Raw genomic sequence first — 15,528 nt, forward strand, 5'->3', positions numbered from 1 at the left:
TGTGCTTTGTCTGCCCTTCCACAGGCCTGGGAACCTCAAGTTTTCCATTTGCACAGACTCTCAGCTGGAGGACACACAATAAACCCTCAGCAATAATTTTATATTACTTTTGTTTGAAAAAAAAAGTTTCTTCAAGCACGTTAAAATGAGTTATTCACAGAAAAAGCCCACAGGATGTAGTTGATGAAAACATGATGTGTGTAGAAAGCCTGCACCAGCCCTCAGCTGAGCATCAGGGGTGCAAGGATGGAGAATTTGCTACCACAGAAAGCATCATAGGCCATGAAATAGAAGCAGATGTGGCAAACAGGGTAGTGCTGCTCTCAGCAAGGGTGACACAGTTGATAGTAAGACTCAGTGGGAGCTGTGGCCACAAACTGTCCCAGGTCCCTCCTGGCCAGGGGCTCCCTGCCCTGCTCCAAGCTCGTCCCAGCGGCCCATCAGTACTGTCTTTCTCTGGATCTGCTCCGGAGCAAGCCCAGCAAGGAGAAGGCACCGGCAGCAGCTGTTACAAACCCAATGGCACTGATTGCTCGGTTGGCCTGCAAAGGGGAAGTAAAACACAGGCTGGAAACATGATAAGCTTTTTTTTTTTTTTTACCCCAAGCATGCTAATGAAGAGCAGGAAGGGATAATCTAGGCAATTAAATGAATGAGAGCCACCTGCCCCATAAGCAGAAGGGGTAATACCCAGGCTTTTAGCCTTCGGCTGTGGCATTCAGTAGGACACTTATCAGGGTGCAGACAGACTATAGTGAACCTCCTGGTCTAGGGTGTTCAGTGAGACCAGATGCAGGGATGGTCTGGACCTCACACCTGGAGCTTTGCTGTCCTCATGCAATTTGCGTGCTGTGCCGCAGCCCACGGGCTCACACAGAGCAGCAAGGAGGTGCACCATGCGGCATACAGGGGCTTACTCATGTTACTCACCTGGTCGGAGACCCCCTCACCATAACGGAGCAGAGTCACAAAGTGCTCGCAGTTGTTGCCGAGCAGGTCGTAGGATACCTCCTGGTCGATGAGGTACTCAGCACGCCGGATGATCTCCTCCACCGGCAGGGGAGCGTAGGTGCCATCGTACTTGTTGTTGATGTGGAAGGTGTCGTTTCCCACCACGTCCTTCAGGAGCTGCATCCTCACCCGGGCCTTTCTGCTGAACACTGACTTGGCGCTGGAGAACGTAGCTGGGGGCCCTTCATCTGGGGAAGGCAGGGACAGGATGAGCCAGGCAGTCCCTGCTTGGCTCCTCCAAGATCTCTGAGGGGTTTCTGGATGGCTCCTGGAAAGGTCATCTACACACACAGGGTCCACCACCAGCCCGTGGAGGGAGACAGAGCTCTCAGGTCACCCCAAAGCCCCCTCCGCACCCTGCTGGGCTGTGCCAGCCTTACCTACAGGCGTTACATTGATGATGTACCCGTCACCCAGGTATAGCGCCCAGTGCTGGTAAGCTGGCCGGAAGATCTCGATCAGGTCCCCGGGCCTGGGGTCACCGGGGTGGGTGGTGCTGAAGCTCTCGATAGCTGCCATCTCAGGAGCGCCAGGTCAGGGCATGTCCCTCTTGCTGGGCAGGATCGCAGTGAGGCACGGTGGAGAGGGGAGCTCCGGGATGTGCACAGGGCATCTGCTGCGGATCGCAGGCAGGGGGATGGTTAGGGCCGGGCCCTGCCACGTTCATACTGCACGTGGAGCATCATCGGCTGCCACCCGACCGCTGCTGTGGTGGTCCCCATCTCTGCAGGGCCCTGGCTCGGGGTGGCCAGTCCCGCCTGCTCGCCGTGCGCTAGAGTAGGGTAAGGAACGAAATCGCCGCCCCTTCCGCCAAGCGCGGCAGCCAAGGGAGAAGCCATCGCGGGCCGGCATCCAGCTCGCCGCGCCCGGCCCCGGCTCACCCCGCCGCACGGCCCGGGCCAGCGGTCCGAACCGCTCGCGCTGCGAGTCCTCTCCGGCACCTCCCAGTCTGCTCCCGGCCGCGCTCCCTTCGGGGCTCTGCTTGTGCCGGCACCGGGCCGGTGCAGGGTCGCAGCTCCCCGGGGCGCACGCGGGGTGCCGAGCCCGTCCCAGGCTCCGGGGCCCCCCCGCAGCACCGCCCCCGGCACCTCGCTGGCAGACGCGGCTCACGCTCGCGGAGCTCCCCCGCGTCCCCCCGCCGCCTCCTCAGCGCCCCGCTCACCCCCAGCGCCGGTCCCGCCGCTGCTGTGGCCGGGCAGCCGCCCTGGGGGCGGGCAGCGGCGGAAGCGGGGCCGGGCCGCGGCTCCTCCCGGCTGCTATAAATGGCCGGAGCCGGGCGGGTTCCGGGCAGGCGGTGCGTGCCTGGTCCGCCGCGCTCGCGTGCCCGGTGGCTGTTCTGCTCCACCGGCGGAGGCTCCGCTCCAGAGGGTGTTGCCATAAACCGCCCGTCGACTGGAAGAGCTCGTCCTGCCCCCGGGGAAGACGGGCCGCCGCCTCCTCGCCTGGAGCCTCTGCCGTGGCTCCCGGGGCCGGGGTAGCCGCGGGGGTGGGCTCCGGTGTGCGCGGCCAGGGCGGCTGTCCTGCGGGCCGAGGGGTAAGTGAGCGTCCCCCAGCAGGAAGCCTTTCCAGAGGGAAAGGGGATGCTGCCGTTTCGCTTCTTTGCTGGTGAAGAGAAGCAAAGGAGCTGGAGCTCAGAGAAAATATCAATGGCCGGTTTAGGGCAAAGAGATTTCTAGGATGGCTTTTCGTGTTGTGGCCCAAGAATTTCTTTCAGGACATCAGAGGAGTCTCATGATTGTGCCCAGCAAGTCCTCCGAGCTCGGGGGTGAGCACAGCTGAGCAGGTGCGGCTGACTCCGTGGCTATTGCTGGCACGGTATGCTAAAAAGGAGGGTTCTGTAACAGCAAAACTGTCCCCTGGCTGAGTTGAACTTAAACTGGCAGTTTATTTAAAGCCCAGCATTGTAAGTCAGGTGAGCAAGCCAGTTGATTTAAAAGATCAGAGCAGCAGTAGATTCGTCATCTTTGTGTCTTCTATTGACATGAAATAGTTAATTCAGTGGAGCACAGAGCTGCAATTCTGTTTTCTATATCACCCCATTTCAAGTCTGAAGTATTTGCAAAGCTTTGCAGTGGAAAGCCAAGGCAATTCTTGGGGTATTGAAAAAAAACCCACAGTGTATCCATGGAAACCCAGAAATCTGTTTTACTCGGGCACAGCTGAGCCCTGTTGCTTGGGAGAGCCCAGGCTGGGATCCTGCACGGTAGGGACTGGCCTGTGCTCCCACCGGCGGGGAGGGGAGTGTGGTCAGCACAGCTCGATGTTCAGCACCGCAGAATCGCCCTGTTAGCAAGCACGAGAGCGTGGTAGGTAGGAAGCTGCTGCTGAACGGGCAGGAAAGATGCTTTTATAATGGCAGTAAAATTCCAGCATAAGGTTGACAGTTCATTTGTGCACGAGTAGGTCTTGTGCTGATTCATTTTTATTATGTAGTGAGGCTGAAAGCCCCTTTCCATTCACATCCTCTCCAAAATAGCTGTGCTGTGTGTTTGTGGTCAGCTGGCATGTTCTTGAACAGACCAGAATAAAATGCCTTTCATCTACCTAACTGTTCACAAAGGTTACAAATACTTTTCTGACTAATAGCACACATGAGCTTATGAATACAAGGGAAAGAAAAGGAAGGGAGAAAGGGCAAGTAAATAATAACCAGCATTATGACAGAAACAACGGGAAGCCCATGCTGTTCCCCACTGTAATCAAATGTGAACCTGCAAAGAACTGGTGATGCAGACTACCCACATTCATCAGAGTGTGGCAGCTTCGGAGTTTGCAAAGACCCCAAGGATTTATGACAGGATCTCATTCTTCTGAAAGTTTTTGCTAAGTTATGCTCTTGCTCAAGCACCCACAAGCAGGGGACTTATGACAGCCCTACTTACTGTCTGCTCCACCCTGATGGCAAGGAGGCAGCTCTTCTTCAAACAGTCCCTTCTTTCAGTCCAGCACTCCCAAGGGCGACAATGTGGGTCATGCTTTTTACTGCATCTGCCACCAGATGAGCTCAGTGTCTTCTTGGATATTTCTCTCCCCAGTTGGACATGCCTTGCCAGAAGAGGAGCAAGAACTGTGCCCGATTCAGTCACCTAATCCCCTTCCCATGGAAGGATTTGGGTAAGATGATCTCATGAAGACCTGCCTGGGATGCTATAATTAATTCTGACCTCATCAGTCCAAGGTTTGTGCATCTATCAGAGGTGTATGTGTGATGGTGTGCAGCACTTGTGCTGGCAGATTCTCTCTGGACTTTGTGTTTTTCAAGCAGTCTCTGAAGACAACACAGTCTCTAGTGTGATTTAGGACATTTCAATTTGGGTCTACAACATGAGATCTGAGAATGAGAATCTTAGATGAATCTGAGAATTTTAGATGAATGATTTCAAAAGTTTTCAGCAAATGCAATGATTTATTTATTATTATTTCTTCTCAAAGTATTAGAAATACACTAAAATGAAAGAGCATAAAATAATACAAATGAATTGGAAAAATATTGCTGACTATAGGTACGTATATTTGGATTCATTCTGATCAAATGCAGTGTTCACAATGCAGCCGTGATTTTGCTCATGTACTCTGTCATCCAATACATCCTTGGACTGTTTCGAAGAAGAATCCCTTGATTTTGCAGCTGCATGAAACTTTCTCTTCCTTCTGTACAATGGAAAAAAAAAAAGAGCAACCATTTTTAATTTCTGTTCTTATCTGTAGTGAGAGGTCAAACAATGGTGTGAGCATGAACGAAGTCAGATTTTGGAAAAGCCCAAGTTTTGTGATAGTGATAAATATGCCCTGTGCAAAGGAAATGGCATACGTTAATTTCTGAGAAAAAGCTAAGTTTTCCCTCATATTCCTCAAATGAGATCCTGAATGCTGTAGTTCCTTTCTGGCCCTGCAGGTACGTGACTAATGGGAATTTTGAAGTTTACAGGTGCTAAAAGGTGTGTATGTGACTGCTGAATGTAGCAAAGCTGAGTAGAGCCTTACCTGTACAGGTACACTGTAGAGGAGATGAGAATGATGATAACAACTACACCTGCCACAACTCCAATGACGATGGCAATTGTATGGTTCTCTGTAGGAGAAGGGTCTTCTGTAGGAGAAGAAATAAGAGCCCTGTCAGTGAAAGCTATCCATGCTGCGAAGAGAAATTTTTTCCCAACCCTTGCCTGCCTGCTTGGTTTATACTATGTTCTCTCATGAATGTCGCTTTCTGGAGTGGTGTCAGACCCAGGTCCTGTACGCTCCACAGAGCCCTGTTGTCATGCCTTCTAGCACCTCTCCACTGGGGGATCTAACCCTTTTTTTCTGCTTGGATGACCACAGGCTCTTATGCACTGGGTTATTCATTTACAGCATGGAAATGAAGAGCAAGCTCAGTCTTCTCCATAATGACACCCATTCTTGAAAGTCTTGTGTGTAATGCAGCCAGTGAAATCCAAAATAGCTTTATTACCCATCTTTTCAGCCTCACAGCTTGGTCCTGTGTACAGTTCTGTACATTCACAGTAGAATTGGAGAGAGGTGCCATTGGTCGTTTCAGAGCAAACTCCATCGTTCTTACAAGGATTTGGCATACACGGTCCACCTAGCAAAAAGGAAGGAGAAACACTTCAGACTCTCAGATAATCTAACCCTGAGAGAACTGTTCTTGGTTAGATTACACTGACTGCTAGTGGTGGACATGCCCTGTATTTTAAGGCACATTACTTGTACTTGACAACAGGAATAGGAGAAAGAAACATCAGAGCAAGATCCCCAGTAAGCCTGTAAGAGGCTCTTCTTCTGTTCAGACACTTGCAACTATCCCCAACCCAGTGATGTCCTATAAGCAGTAAGTCAAGACTTCTTAGCATCGAAAACAATGTGTGGTTGACTCACTCCTGTAGCATCCATGAGTGTAGTTTGAAATGCCACAGATTTCATCAGATCCACACACTGTGTTAGAGCAGGAGACACTGGAGCTTTCTGTGCACTGGCATATCTGAGAGCAGTCATCAGTGGTGAATACTTCTCCAATCTGGAAGACAGCAGTTAAATGTTAACAAATATCAAATAAAATCAACTAGAAAAATGAATGGAGCACTGGGGCCCCATGCTACTCTCTCTGATGCCTTCCTTATGAATGGCAACAGGACAGATTTTTTAAGAAAAAGAAAGCAAGCAGCTTACTAATCCAGCTCTTTGAAACTCAAGGATGGCCCAAGAAAGAAAGCAAAAGAACAGTTTGGGGTATGAGATCCTAGCCCCAGGTTGGGTACACGTGCAACCAACAATGTCTAATTGTTGCTAGAGATTAGAGATGCATCACATCATGACTCCAAGGCAATCTGGAAATGTCATGTGCCATTTTTCTGGCAAGTCCGACCTGTTTGTAGTAAGTGTCTCCCTCCTCCCATAAAACAGTCTTTACTGGGTTAGGCCTTTTCTGTACCAAATCTCTAGTGTTAAAACATAAATCTATGAGATTATGAAGCTGTTCTTCCTGCAGCTACAATGGAGGATTCTCTGTGTTCCTCAGAATCCAGCCTTGCTTGGGGCTCTCTTCATGCTGTAGCCAACTCTGCAGACTCTCAACTCTGTCTATACCACTTTTCACTGAGAGGAGAGGGACCACAGTGACTTACAGAATTTCTCTGTAACTGGTGTGTTGTAAGTTTTAGGGCCTATGAGGCTATTATTTAATGTAATAAAGGTGAAGAATTAACATGGAAGTCAGAGTGTAATCATATACTTTCTCCACGTGCCTGCCTTGAGTATTCTGGCAGGTGGAGTTTCAGAGGCAGACCAAGTGATCTACTCTCTGGTCTCCAGAGGAAGGCAAGAGAATTTTATTAAAAAATTGCTCTTTGTTTCTAATGCAAAATTACATGCTGAGGAGATTGTAAAAATAATTAGCAGAAGAAAATGTTGTTTAGTGCTGTGGGAGCTGTCTGGCCTGTAGGGAGACTATGTACCTCATAGTATTTGTCAAGGTATGTGCAGCCACATTGTTTGTAAGGCACGCAGTCAAAACCACTAAGAACATAGCCAGGGAGACATTCACAGCCTTCAACACAAGGTGATTCGCACTCAGAGGGGCTGGTCAGGTCACTGCAGGATGCGGGGCATGCAGACATGCATGAGCTGTAGTTGCTGTTGGCAGGACATGATATACCTGTAAAAACAGGGAGAGTCCGGTTACAGCAGGCTGCTGTGCGTTACCTTTTTGTACAATGCCCTTTGCTATCCAGAGGATGTTACCCTTTTGTAGGAGGCATTACGACGAACACACATGCACAGAGATGTGCATGCATATATAATAGTACTCAAGTTGTAAGTAAAGTACTCCAAAGTCAGGAAATGCATCATCAAAGCTATTAGTATGCTGTGCTCTCATCCCTGGTGTTCACTGATCTCAAATAACTTGTCACACATTCAGGGTTGCCATCCCTGCAAGTACCAGAGCTGTTTCACAGCTCTGGGAACTCTGTTTCACCAGGAATACAAAGTCATCTAACCATGGGTGACACAGGGGAAGTATGGTTTGATGAAACTCCCCACTTGAAAAAAAGTATTAGGAAAAAAAAGGTTTGAGATTATTACAAGTCTTATTTCAGCATTTTCTAGTCTGAAAGATTTGGGGTTTTCAGCTGAATCTTTTTTCTTTTGAAATTTTGCAAGCAAAAAAAGAATTAGTGGGTTTTGTAGATTTAAAAAGAGATTGAAATTAAATGTTTTAAAGTTTTTCCTTCAGATTTGAGACTTCCAAAATTTTAAATTTTTTGCCCAATTGGGAATGGGGACATTTTTTTCTCTCACAAACTTCTGACGACAGGAGAGCTGACTGACTAAGTAGTTTTCTAAGCGGAGTCTAAATGTGAAAGTCAGCATAGGACACAGAAGAGAGGCCGGAAGAGTGAGTGCACATGCTAAACTGTGAACAGTGATTGATGTGTGAATCAACTTGCTTTTACTCCCTGAGGAGCTTTGATACATGGTGCTTCTAGGAAAAGCCTGAAATCTCAGATTTTGAGTCCTTTAGGCAGAAAACATACTTTTTGGTTCTTCCTGTGCTTACCACAAACTGTCTTTTGTCTCCAGCCTTCCATATTGACTTCTTGCTGCTGACAAGCCAGCACGTATTCTTCCAGACTGCGACATAAGGTAGCATCTTCATCTTCCACACACATATCAAACAGGCAGCTCCTATGTGCAACAAGAGAAAGCGTTCATTCCCAATACATTCGTTATTGGTTATTTCCAGCTGCTTTTCTGCTGACTCGAGTTAGTTGAAGACCAGGTCATGATGACTGGGAAGATCAGGTCATTTGTTGTGCAGCTGCTGCTAACAGCGAGGTGTTTATATATTAACAAGCAATAAACAGGTACCTGACTGCTTGTCTCAGAAAGTTATTCTTTGCTATCTGCTGCTGATTTGGGCTAGTGTGGCTGCCTCTTGCTTACAGAGCACTTTTTAGTGCTGCTAAGTCTTACAGCTGGACTATACACTTCTTTCAGTACATGGGTGCCCTCCCCATGTCCATATGCCTTGAATATTTACACAGAGTTCTGTTTTATCCAGTGTTTGTTTGCCAGTGCTGCCTTCTCAGCCTTACTTATCATCTGAATGTCTATGGCCTGATTTTCAGAGGCGGTGAGATCTGAAATGGATGGGATCTGCAAGTATGCAGCACCTCAGCAAAATGAGCAACCACTAAGAAGGTAAAACAGGCTGCCCAACCAAATTCTAGAGCGAGGAGAAAAGTAGGCTTATGTTAAGAATCAGGATATATACATTGAAGCCATCAATCCAGTTTATTTGGCTTAAGATACCTTCACATTCTTCTCACAGCTAAGATGGACTTTGAAGTGGGCATTAGCTATCTTTAGTTACAACTCCATGACTAAAGGAAGGTGGCAGCTACTTGGCAATATTGTGACTGATGAATGATGAATGTGGTGGGGATGAATCTACAGGTTTCATACAGCTCTAAATCAGGTGTATAGGAATTGTATATACAAGAAGCCAGTGTAGCCTTGAAACACATCAGGGGGAACTTTCTTGAAGATAGCGGGTTAGTTACTCTTCACTAATCTGTTGTTTGCACTTTTCCATGAAAGATTCAAGAAGTGTCACTGACAGCTTCAGCCTTTGTGGCTATAGCATGAAGGCTAGATTTTATGAAGCTACAATTGCTAAAAGGAAACTAATAGAGCTGCATTCTCACTGAATGTGGATGAGAACTATAAGCACGCTGGAAATCCCAGCCTACAGATATAATGCCTAACACTACTGCTTTTTATGTGTAGGAAAAGAGGAAGGCTACTCTCTAGAGCTAACAGAAAAATTGAACTATATAAAGAAGACAGATAATCACAGTTATTTATAAAAAAAATAAGGGAATTTAAATAGATCAATAATAGAATCACTGGGCCCAGTCCTCCAAAGACACTTACTGTCCTCAATTCCTGTTAATGCCCTGGAGACTGAAGATGCAAAGTTCTTGTCAGAAACTAGTGCCAAAAAGATTTTTGCAAATGAGGAGAACAACTATCTGCAGTATACACTTACGTGAAATAGGAATCTGGTGAGACTGTAGAATGACAGTTTGCAAAAGGACCGTTTGAGTCAATCAGGATATGACATCTAGAAGTTCTGTTTTCTTGCTTCAGCTGTTTTTCATTGCAGCCTTGGAAGAGCCCTGGATCTGGTTCCTCCTCAGACTCATCTTCTGAATTGATATCTCGTCTGGAAATGAAGTCATTATGAAACCATCAGTTCTCTGTACATCCAGCATTCGTGGTGCTACTGTCTAAGCAAGACCACAATAATACTTCTGCCTTGTGGTGTAAGTGTAAGCTTATTGATCTCTCATGATTTATCTTGAATGAGAAGGAGATAGATAAAGCAAATCAAAAATGTAATAGAACACTTCCTACCATCTCGGAGATTTATGGGTATTTAAATCCAAATGGATAGCTGTAATTATCTCTTTGGAAATTCTACATGACACAGGCTTCATCCAATGCCTCCTTCATCCAATCTCTTCAGTAAAACTTGAATGTTAGTCAGAATGATGCAGCTGGAATAGGCCACTATTTCTTGGACATATGCTCGCTTTCACTGAACAACTGGCTGCATGCCTGAAGTGTCAGAATTCTCCTGTAGGCATAGCACTCAGAGTCCCTTTATGCTCAACACTAGCCTACATACTACGTTTTACTATTCTGGCAGAGAAGTTTTTGCAGCCAAATTAAATCCTGACAGCTAATACAATTGCTGAAAAAGTTCTGTGTTAGTGTCTAAGCAACCTCCAAAAGTCTTTCAAAGCAAATTGAGAAGGCAGGAAGGAAGGAAACTTCTCTCCCTACCTGTTTCAATGTTGTGTATGGACTAATTAGCACAGAATTTGCCTGACCACAAATATCATGCTCATTTATACTCAAAAGAATGTCCTTACTTTTTGTATACTGGCAGAAAACACTAGATAGCCATGAAAGTAAGGAAATCAGACTCTTCCAAAACCTCTTCTGAGAGGAATTGTGAATTTATCTTGATGGATTTCAAAGCTACGTTCATGTTCCAGAGGCGGGGATGATACTGAAACAGAATTTGCCCTCCCTCAGGCCCATCCAGCACTACATGTTGTATTTATCTTTGCCAGGAACCATGCACTTGGTAAAGATCTTATTCATCTCTGTGCCCTAGCAGTTGTAATGGCTGTGACTCCAAAGAAGGATACTGAACTGGGGTAATGCAGTGATAGTTCAGACCTCTTTTGGCTGTACAGAAGGGCACTGATAGTTAGTGATGAGCAGTAAAAGTCCCTACACACAGACCAAAGGAAGAAGAAAGACCAGAAATAAGGCAGTGTAGTTATTCCTGGATATTAACTATGGCTTAATTCACTCACTTCCAGTGGCTGTGCTTGCCATGGATATTAAGTAGAAAATTAGGTACCTGAGACGAGAGGTTGTTCTTTTCAGAGGAACTTTCCAGCTCTCACCAAATACATTCACGCTCTTCACCCAAACACCGTCTGGATTTGTGAAGTCATTTCTGTATCTCCCATCGAAGTTACCACACAAGCCTTCCACTCTGCTTCTGTAGGTGTTGGCCAGCTTTATGTCTAGGGAAGTTCAAAATCAAAAAAAGCCATTACGCTGAAATATTTGCTTCTGAGTGTATGGAAGAGGTGGAAAGCAGTGTCAAGTACCACATTTCATGATTCAGGTCGGAGTTGGTCATGTGGCATGGGCCTCATACATAGGATATGAACACAGCCCTGAACATACATGTTCACACATGTATTCACAGGATTATTTCTGTGCTCTGCAACATGGATCATGAAAAAAGTAATTTCTTGCAGCCAGTAAGCTATTACATAACATGACATCACCACCTGAATGCTCTTAGTGCGTACTGCTCACTGCTTTGCAACAAACTAAATGCACCACCCACTTTTGCCCTTCACTTACAATCCACTTGATTGTTGAGAAACAGAATTCGTATAAACCAGACCTTTTCTTTCTGAAGTTGGAATTTTAGGGTTTTGAATGATGGTCATGTGTATAAATGGCCTGGGACTTTCACCATACACTCAGAAATAACATGGCTATATTCTGTTGTAAATTAGGAGTAATTCTGCTTTGAACAGAGGAGGTAGCATGTGTTCAACTTACATGAGTGAGTTTGTGTATATGTGATATGAGAGTCCTGCTGAGAAACACTGAAGAACGGGATTATCTGGAATAGGCTTGAGAGGAAGCATGTAAAAGGGTACACTCCCAGCTGTATAGCTTGAGGACCTCAGTCTTATGACTGCGTTAAGCTGACAAAGAAGTAGATCCAGACTTCATCCCATCACCCCGATCAGCACTTTTAAGTGATTGGCTTTTGTTTCTATTACTCAGGCCTTACTTAACATGAAAAAAAGTAGAACAGTCTGACTCTACATCTCATTTCTCCTAAGTACAGGTGGATCCAGTTAAAGAAATGACAGTTTTATGTTTTTTTTTTCTGGTTCCTGGGAAACACTCTTTTAATTTTCTGGAAGTTTGTATCATAAAGGACGATAGGCTCAACGGATGAAGGTTTCTAATTTTGCCTTGGGTTTAGACCTGCTTTGGAATGAGAACATTTTTTAAGACAGTGCATAAATATTCCTGTACATTGTCTTTGTATTACTTACCTGCATTTTGGTTGCCATCAAAGCCCAGGTATAAGCCAAAATCTGTCTCCAGGTGAATTCTTGTTATACTCTGATATATACGAATACCTTCATGAGGACGAGCAGGGGGTCTCACCCTCACACCATCCAACTGGCAGGAAAAGAATAAGTTAAAACTCGTAATATATATGCCAAATTAAAATCTAGCTGCAGTACAGGTCAATGCTACAACTCTGGTTTTGTGATAAATATATCAGATAATTTAACCAGGTAAAAAAATGATATTTGGTATTCAATTTTTTAAAGTTAACAAAATCATATATTGAGGAAAGTCATCTGGACATAGTATTGTCATATCATCCTAAGAGATTTCTATTATTGAGCTAAAAATGTATATATGAGCTATGTATACTTTTACACACCAATAAAGAGGAAGGAAATTAAGTTTTTCTAGCATAATTCACACTTTTCTCTATCACTGACAAAAATTTGTATGGCTTTATTGTAAGTCTTGGGATTTTTTTTTTTGCCTAAATCTCTTTATATTAATTTATTTGTTTGAAGTAGAATTATGTCTTTCATAGCTATAGAGAAGAAAGACTCAACACAGCTGAAAATCACATTTGTGGTTGCCCCATAGCACTGTTGTAATAATATAGTTAGCTTTAATACTTAAATTCTTCAGAATAGACATTCATTACTCAAAGGTGTTTTACTCCAAGGGAGAGCCTTTCTGTACTCTGTACTCTGCAGTCAGTGAGAGACTTACCACTAGCTGCTTGTTCTGCCTGAATCGCACTGTGTGATTGTAAACATTGATGAGAATCTCTTTCAGGTAAGTAATGTGTCGATTTCGAGGAAGAGGATAGTTCATGCCTTCAATGCTGAACTGTGTCAGAGTATCAGGTAGGTCAGGGATGGTCTGAGCCAGTATATATGTGTATTTCCCTTGAAAGTGGTGCACCAGACCGTCAAAGGTGATGTAGTGTGGATCGCCCATGATCTGGCATCTCCCAAAACCTAAAGGGGAAGAACTTTGTTACTCTCCAGTCTAAATGTGCATGTGCCAGATCCCAAGCACGGATCATTTTAACATAAGTTAGATAAAAATGATTGCTGCTAGCATGCGGGTCTCAAAGTAAAGGTGAATGCTCAGTCATCACCCTAGTGAATGGGCACTGAAATGGGGAGATGGCCAGAGAAACCCATTCCTCTGCTGAGAACCAGTGCAAGCCAGCTGAACTGAAGCACAACATCAGGGTTTATAGGCTTTATAGAGACTAAGCTTTGCCACAGGTCCTCTACAGAGGATGCCACACAGCATGGCTTGCAGTGGGGTCTTGGAGATGTCAGTTTCATAATCCTCAGCAATGTGTTGCCAAAAAATTATGGGAATTTGAAAAGCAATGTCTGATTTTCACTGGCTCACTGCTGTAGCACTGATGTCTTCTGAGGTTACTAAATTGATCGTTGGGTTCACCAGACCTAACAATCAGATGCAGCGACTATTGTCTAAGTATTCTCCTTGACTATTAAGTGCAGAGCAAACCATTATCCTAGGACCAAAGCTCTCCTTAAGACTGCCGGGGTGTCTCTGCTGTGGTATTTTGCCAAAACTGAGCAGGGAGAAGCTGGGTTTGCATTATGCTCTTGTACTGATCATCAATGCAGTAGGACCTATGCCGTACTATTCTTCAAAACTGAAGTGTAGAGTCACTAGGCAACAAGCTATCTCTTAAACAATCCAATCTACTTAGAGAATACAGAATTTTGCTTAGCCAAAGCAACTATTGGATGAATAGCACCAAGGTTCTCTACTGGCCTATTATGTACCTGTTCAGATCTGGTCTGTCCTGTTTTGCCTTTGTTTTTCTCAGTTCTCAAATCAACATGCAATGGAAAAAACTGGGTCATTGCCAAAGGATTCACAGACATATCTGAGTTTTGGGTTTGGTAGATGCTGTGCAAATTTTTTTTTTTTTTAAATTTAAAGTAATCAGACTGAACTGTCAAATTTCAAGATGTAAGTAAATTTTCAAATTCTTGTTCCATTTCCCTCTACAAATTCTCTTGTCTTGTAGTGGAACTTTCTGTTCTGAGAATCGAGGCCTTTTTGTGTTCAATAATGTGCTGTCAATAGCGTTGTCTTCTTTCCCTGTGAAAAAGTCTGGAAGTGCCATGGAAGAAAGTATAGACACCCACATCCTTCTTCCTTCTCCAGCCCTCATGGAACACCAAGTGAAAACCTGCCGTCACATACCTGTTGGATTGCACTTGTTTTTTCCATTTTTGGTCACGCAAATTTCTTCAGAATCACAGCTATAGCTCTTACATTCGATAACACCGTTCTTCTGACACTGGCATCTTTTGGTGCAATGTGGAGTTATCCAGGTCTCCCCAGCCTGGACACAAGTTGTGTTAGTATGTTACCAAGGTGCTCAGATTTGCAATGCAATAAAAGTTCAATGGCAAAGGGTGTAGGGACTTAGTCTAGTTGGTGATTGCACAACTGCTCAGTCCAGGTGTAGTCTCACCAGGGGCCTGGGAGGAGACATCCCAGCCTGTTTATCTTACTGTCTTTGACATGAGAATTTGAACACACAGCAGGACTAGGACAGACTGCCTGAATAATTCTGATCAATTGACTAGTTTTGATTATGCCTCAATTTTGGCCTCTGGTGCGAAGTACCAAGCTCCTGCACCTCATAATGCCTGAGCCTGCAGCTTTTACTAATAAAATGAGAGGTATTTAAGAGGTAGACTGAACATTTCTCTCTCTCTCTCTCTCATTCGGACGGACAGGGGAGCAACTTTCTATAAGTTTTGCAGCCAGAGATTTGCTCCCCAGACAAACTACTTACACTGTAGTAATTGTTGTCGTCATCTCTACAGCCACAATTACTCAGAGGTACACACTTGCCATTACTGAGCACATAATTATCGTCACACTCACAGCCCTCTGTGCACTCTTCTGTCTTCTCACAAAGGGAAGAGGCAAAAATGTCATTGCATGTTGATGGGCACGTGGAGACACAGTCTGTGTAATGGCTCTGGGATGGACAGGACAATGCTGTGTGGGTTAAGAGAATAGAACCAGTGTTATTAAATACATTTGGAAAGTGTGCTGCAAACACATGTGCCTGCCTGAAAGCTACAACTTAGCCTATAAAATGGTAGTACAGAATTGCCTTTTAATACCTGATTTTGTTCATCAACCAGTTTTGATTTTTTATATTTTATTTAAAAAACCAACAAAAATAAAACAGAGAACCTTCTCTGGAGCTGCTGATTCAGTTCTGTTACTGGTATGCCTGAGCTGGTGGCACCTGGCACTAGGATCATTCAGATTCAATATTTCAGTTCAGCA

General features: G+C 44.9%; 2 protein-coding genes across 2 annotated transcripts in view; both read right to left on the reverse strand.

The window, feature by feature from the left end:
• Nucleotides 1–440: 440 nt before the first annotated feature.
• Nucleotides 441–1,530, reverse strand: PLAAT1 (phospholipase A and acyltransferase 1). The gene is made up of 3 exons (XM_009987530.2): nt 1,392–1,530; nt 931–1,199; nt 441–542 (listed from the first exon to the last, which is right to left on the reverse strand). Exons 1-3 carry the CDS (start codon nt 1,528–1,530, stop codon nt 441–443), a joined length of 510 nt encoding a protein of 169 aa, XP_009985832.2.
• Nucleotides 1,531–1,888: 358 nt separating this feature from the next.
• The window catches only part of LOC104371950 (IgGFc-binding protein-like), an 80,212-nt gene continuing 66,572 nt past the window's right edge, over nt 1,889–15,528 (reverse strand). The window contains exons 70-82 of the mRNA XM_086618619.1: nt 15,023–15,231; nt 14,422–14,563; nt 12,931–13,181; nt 12,183–12,312; nt 10,952–11,120; nt 9,563–9,739; nt 8,069–8,196; nt 6,966–7,165; nt 5,890–6,028; nt 5,465–5,596; nt 4,996–5,101; nt 4,519–4,662; nt 1,889–2,531 (exon numbers count right to left, since the gene is read on the reverse strand). Of these exons, the coding sequence (XP_086474745.1) occupies nt 1,889–2,531; nt 4,519–4,662; nt 4,996–5,101; nt 5,465–5,596; nt 5,890–6,028; nt 6,966–7,165; nt 8,069–8,196; nt 9,563–9,739; nt 10,952–11,120; nt 12,183–12,312; nt 12,931–13,181; nt 14,422–14,563; nt 15,023–15,231 (2,570 nt within the window). The remainder of the gene's footprint in view (nt 2,532–4,518; nt 4,663–4,995; nt 5,102–5,464; nt 5,597–5,889; nt 6,029–6,965; nt 7,166–8,068; nt 8,197–9,562; nt 9,740–10,951; nt 11,121–12,182; nt 12,313–12,930; nt 13,182–14,421; nt 14,564–15,022; nt 15,232–15,528) is intronic.

Source organism: Tauraco erythrolophus, chromosome 11 (assembly GCF_009769465.1).
Source record: "Tauraco erythrolophus isolate bTauEry1 chromosome 11, bTauEry1.pri, whole genome shotgun sequence".
NCBI lineage: Eukaryota > Metazoa > Chordata > Aves > Musophagiformes > Musophagidae > Tauraco > Tauraco erythrolophus.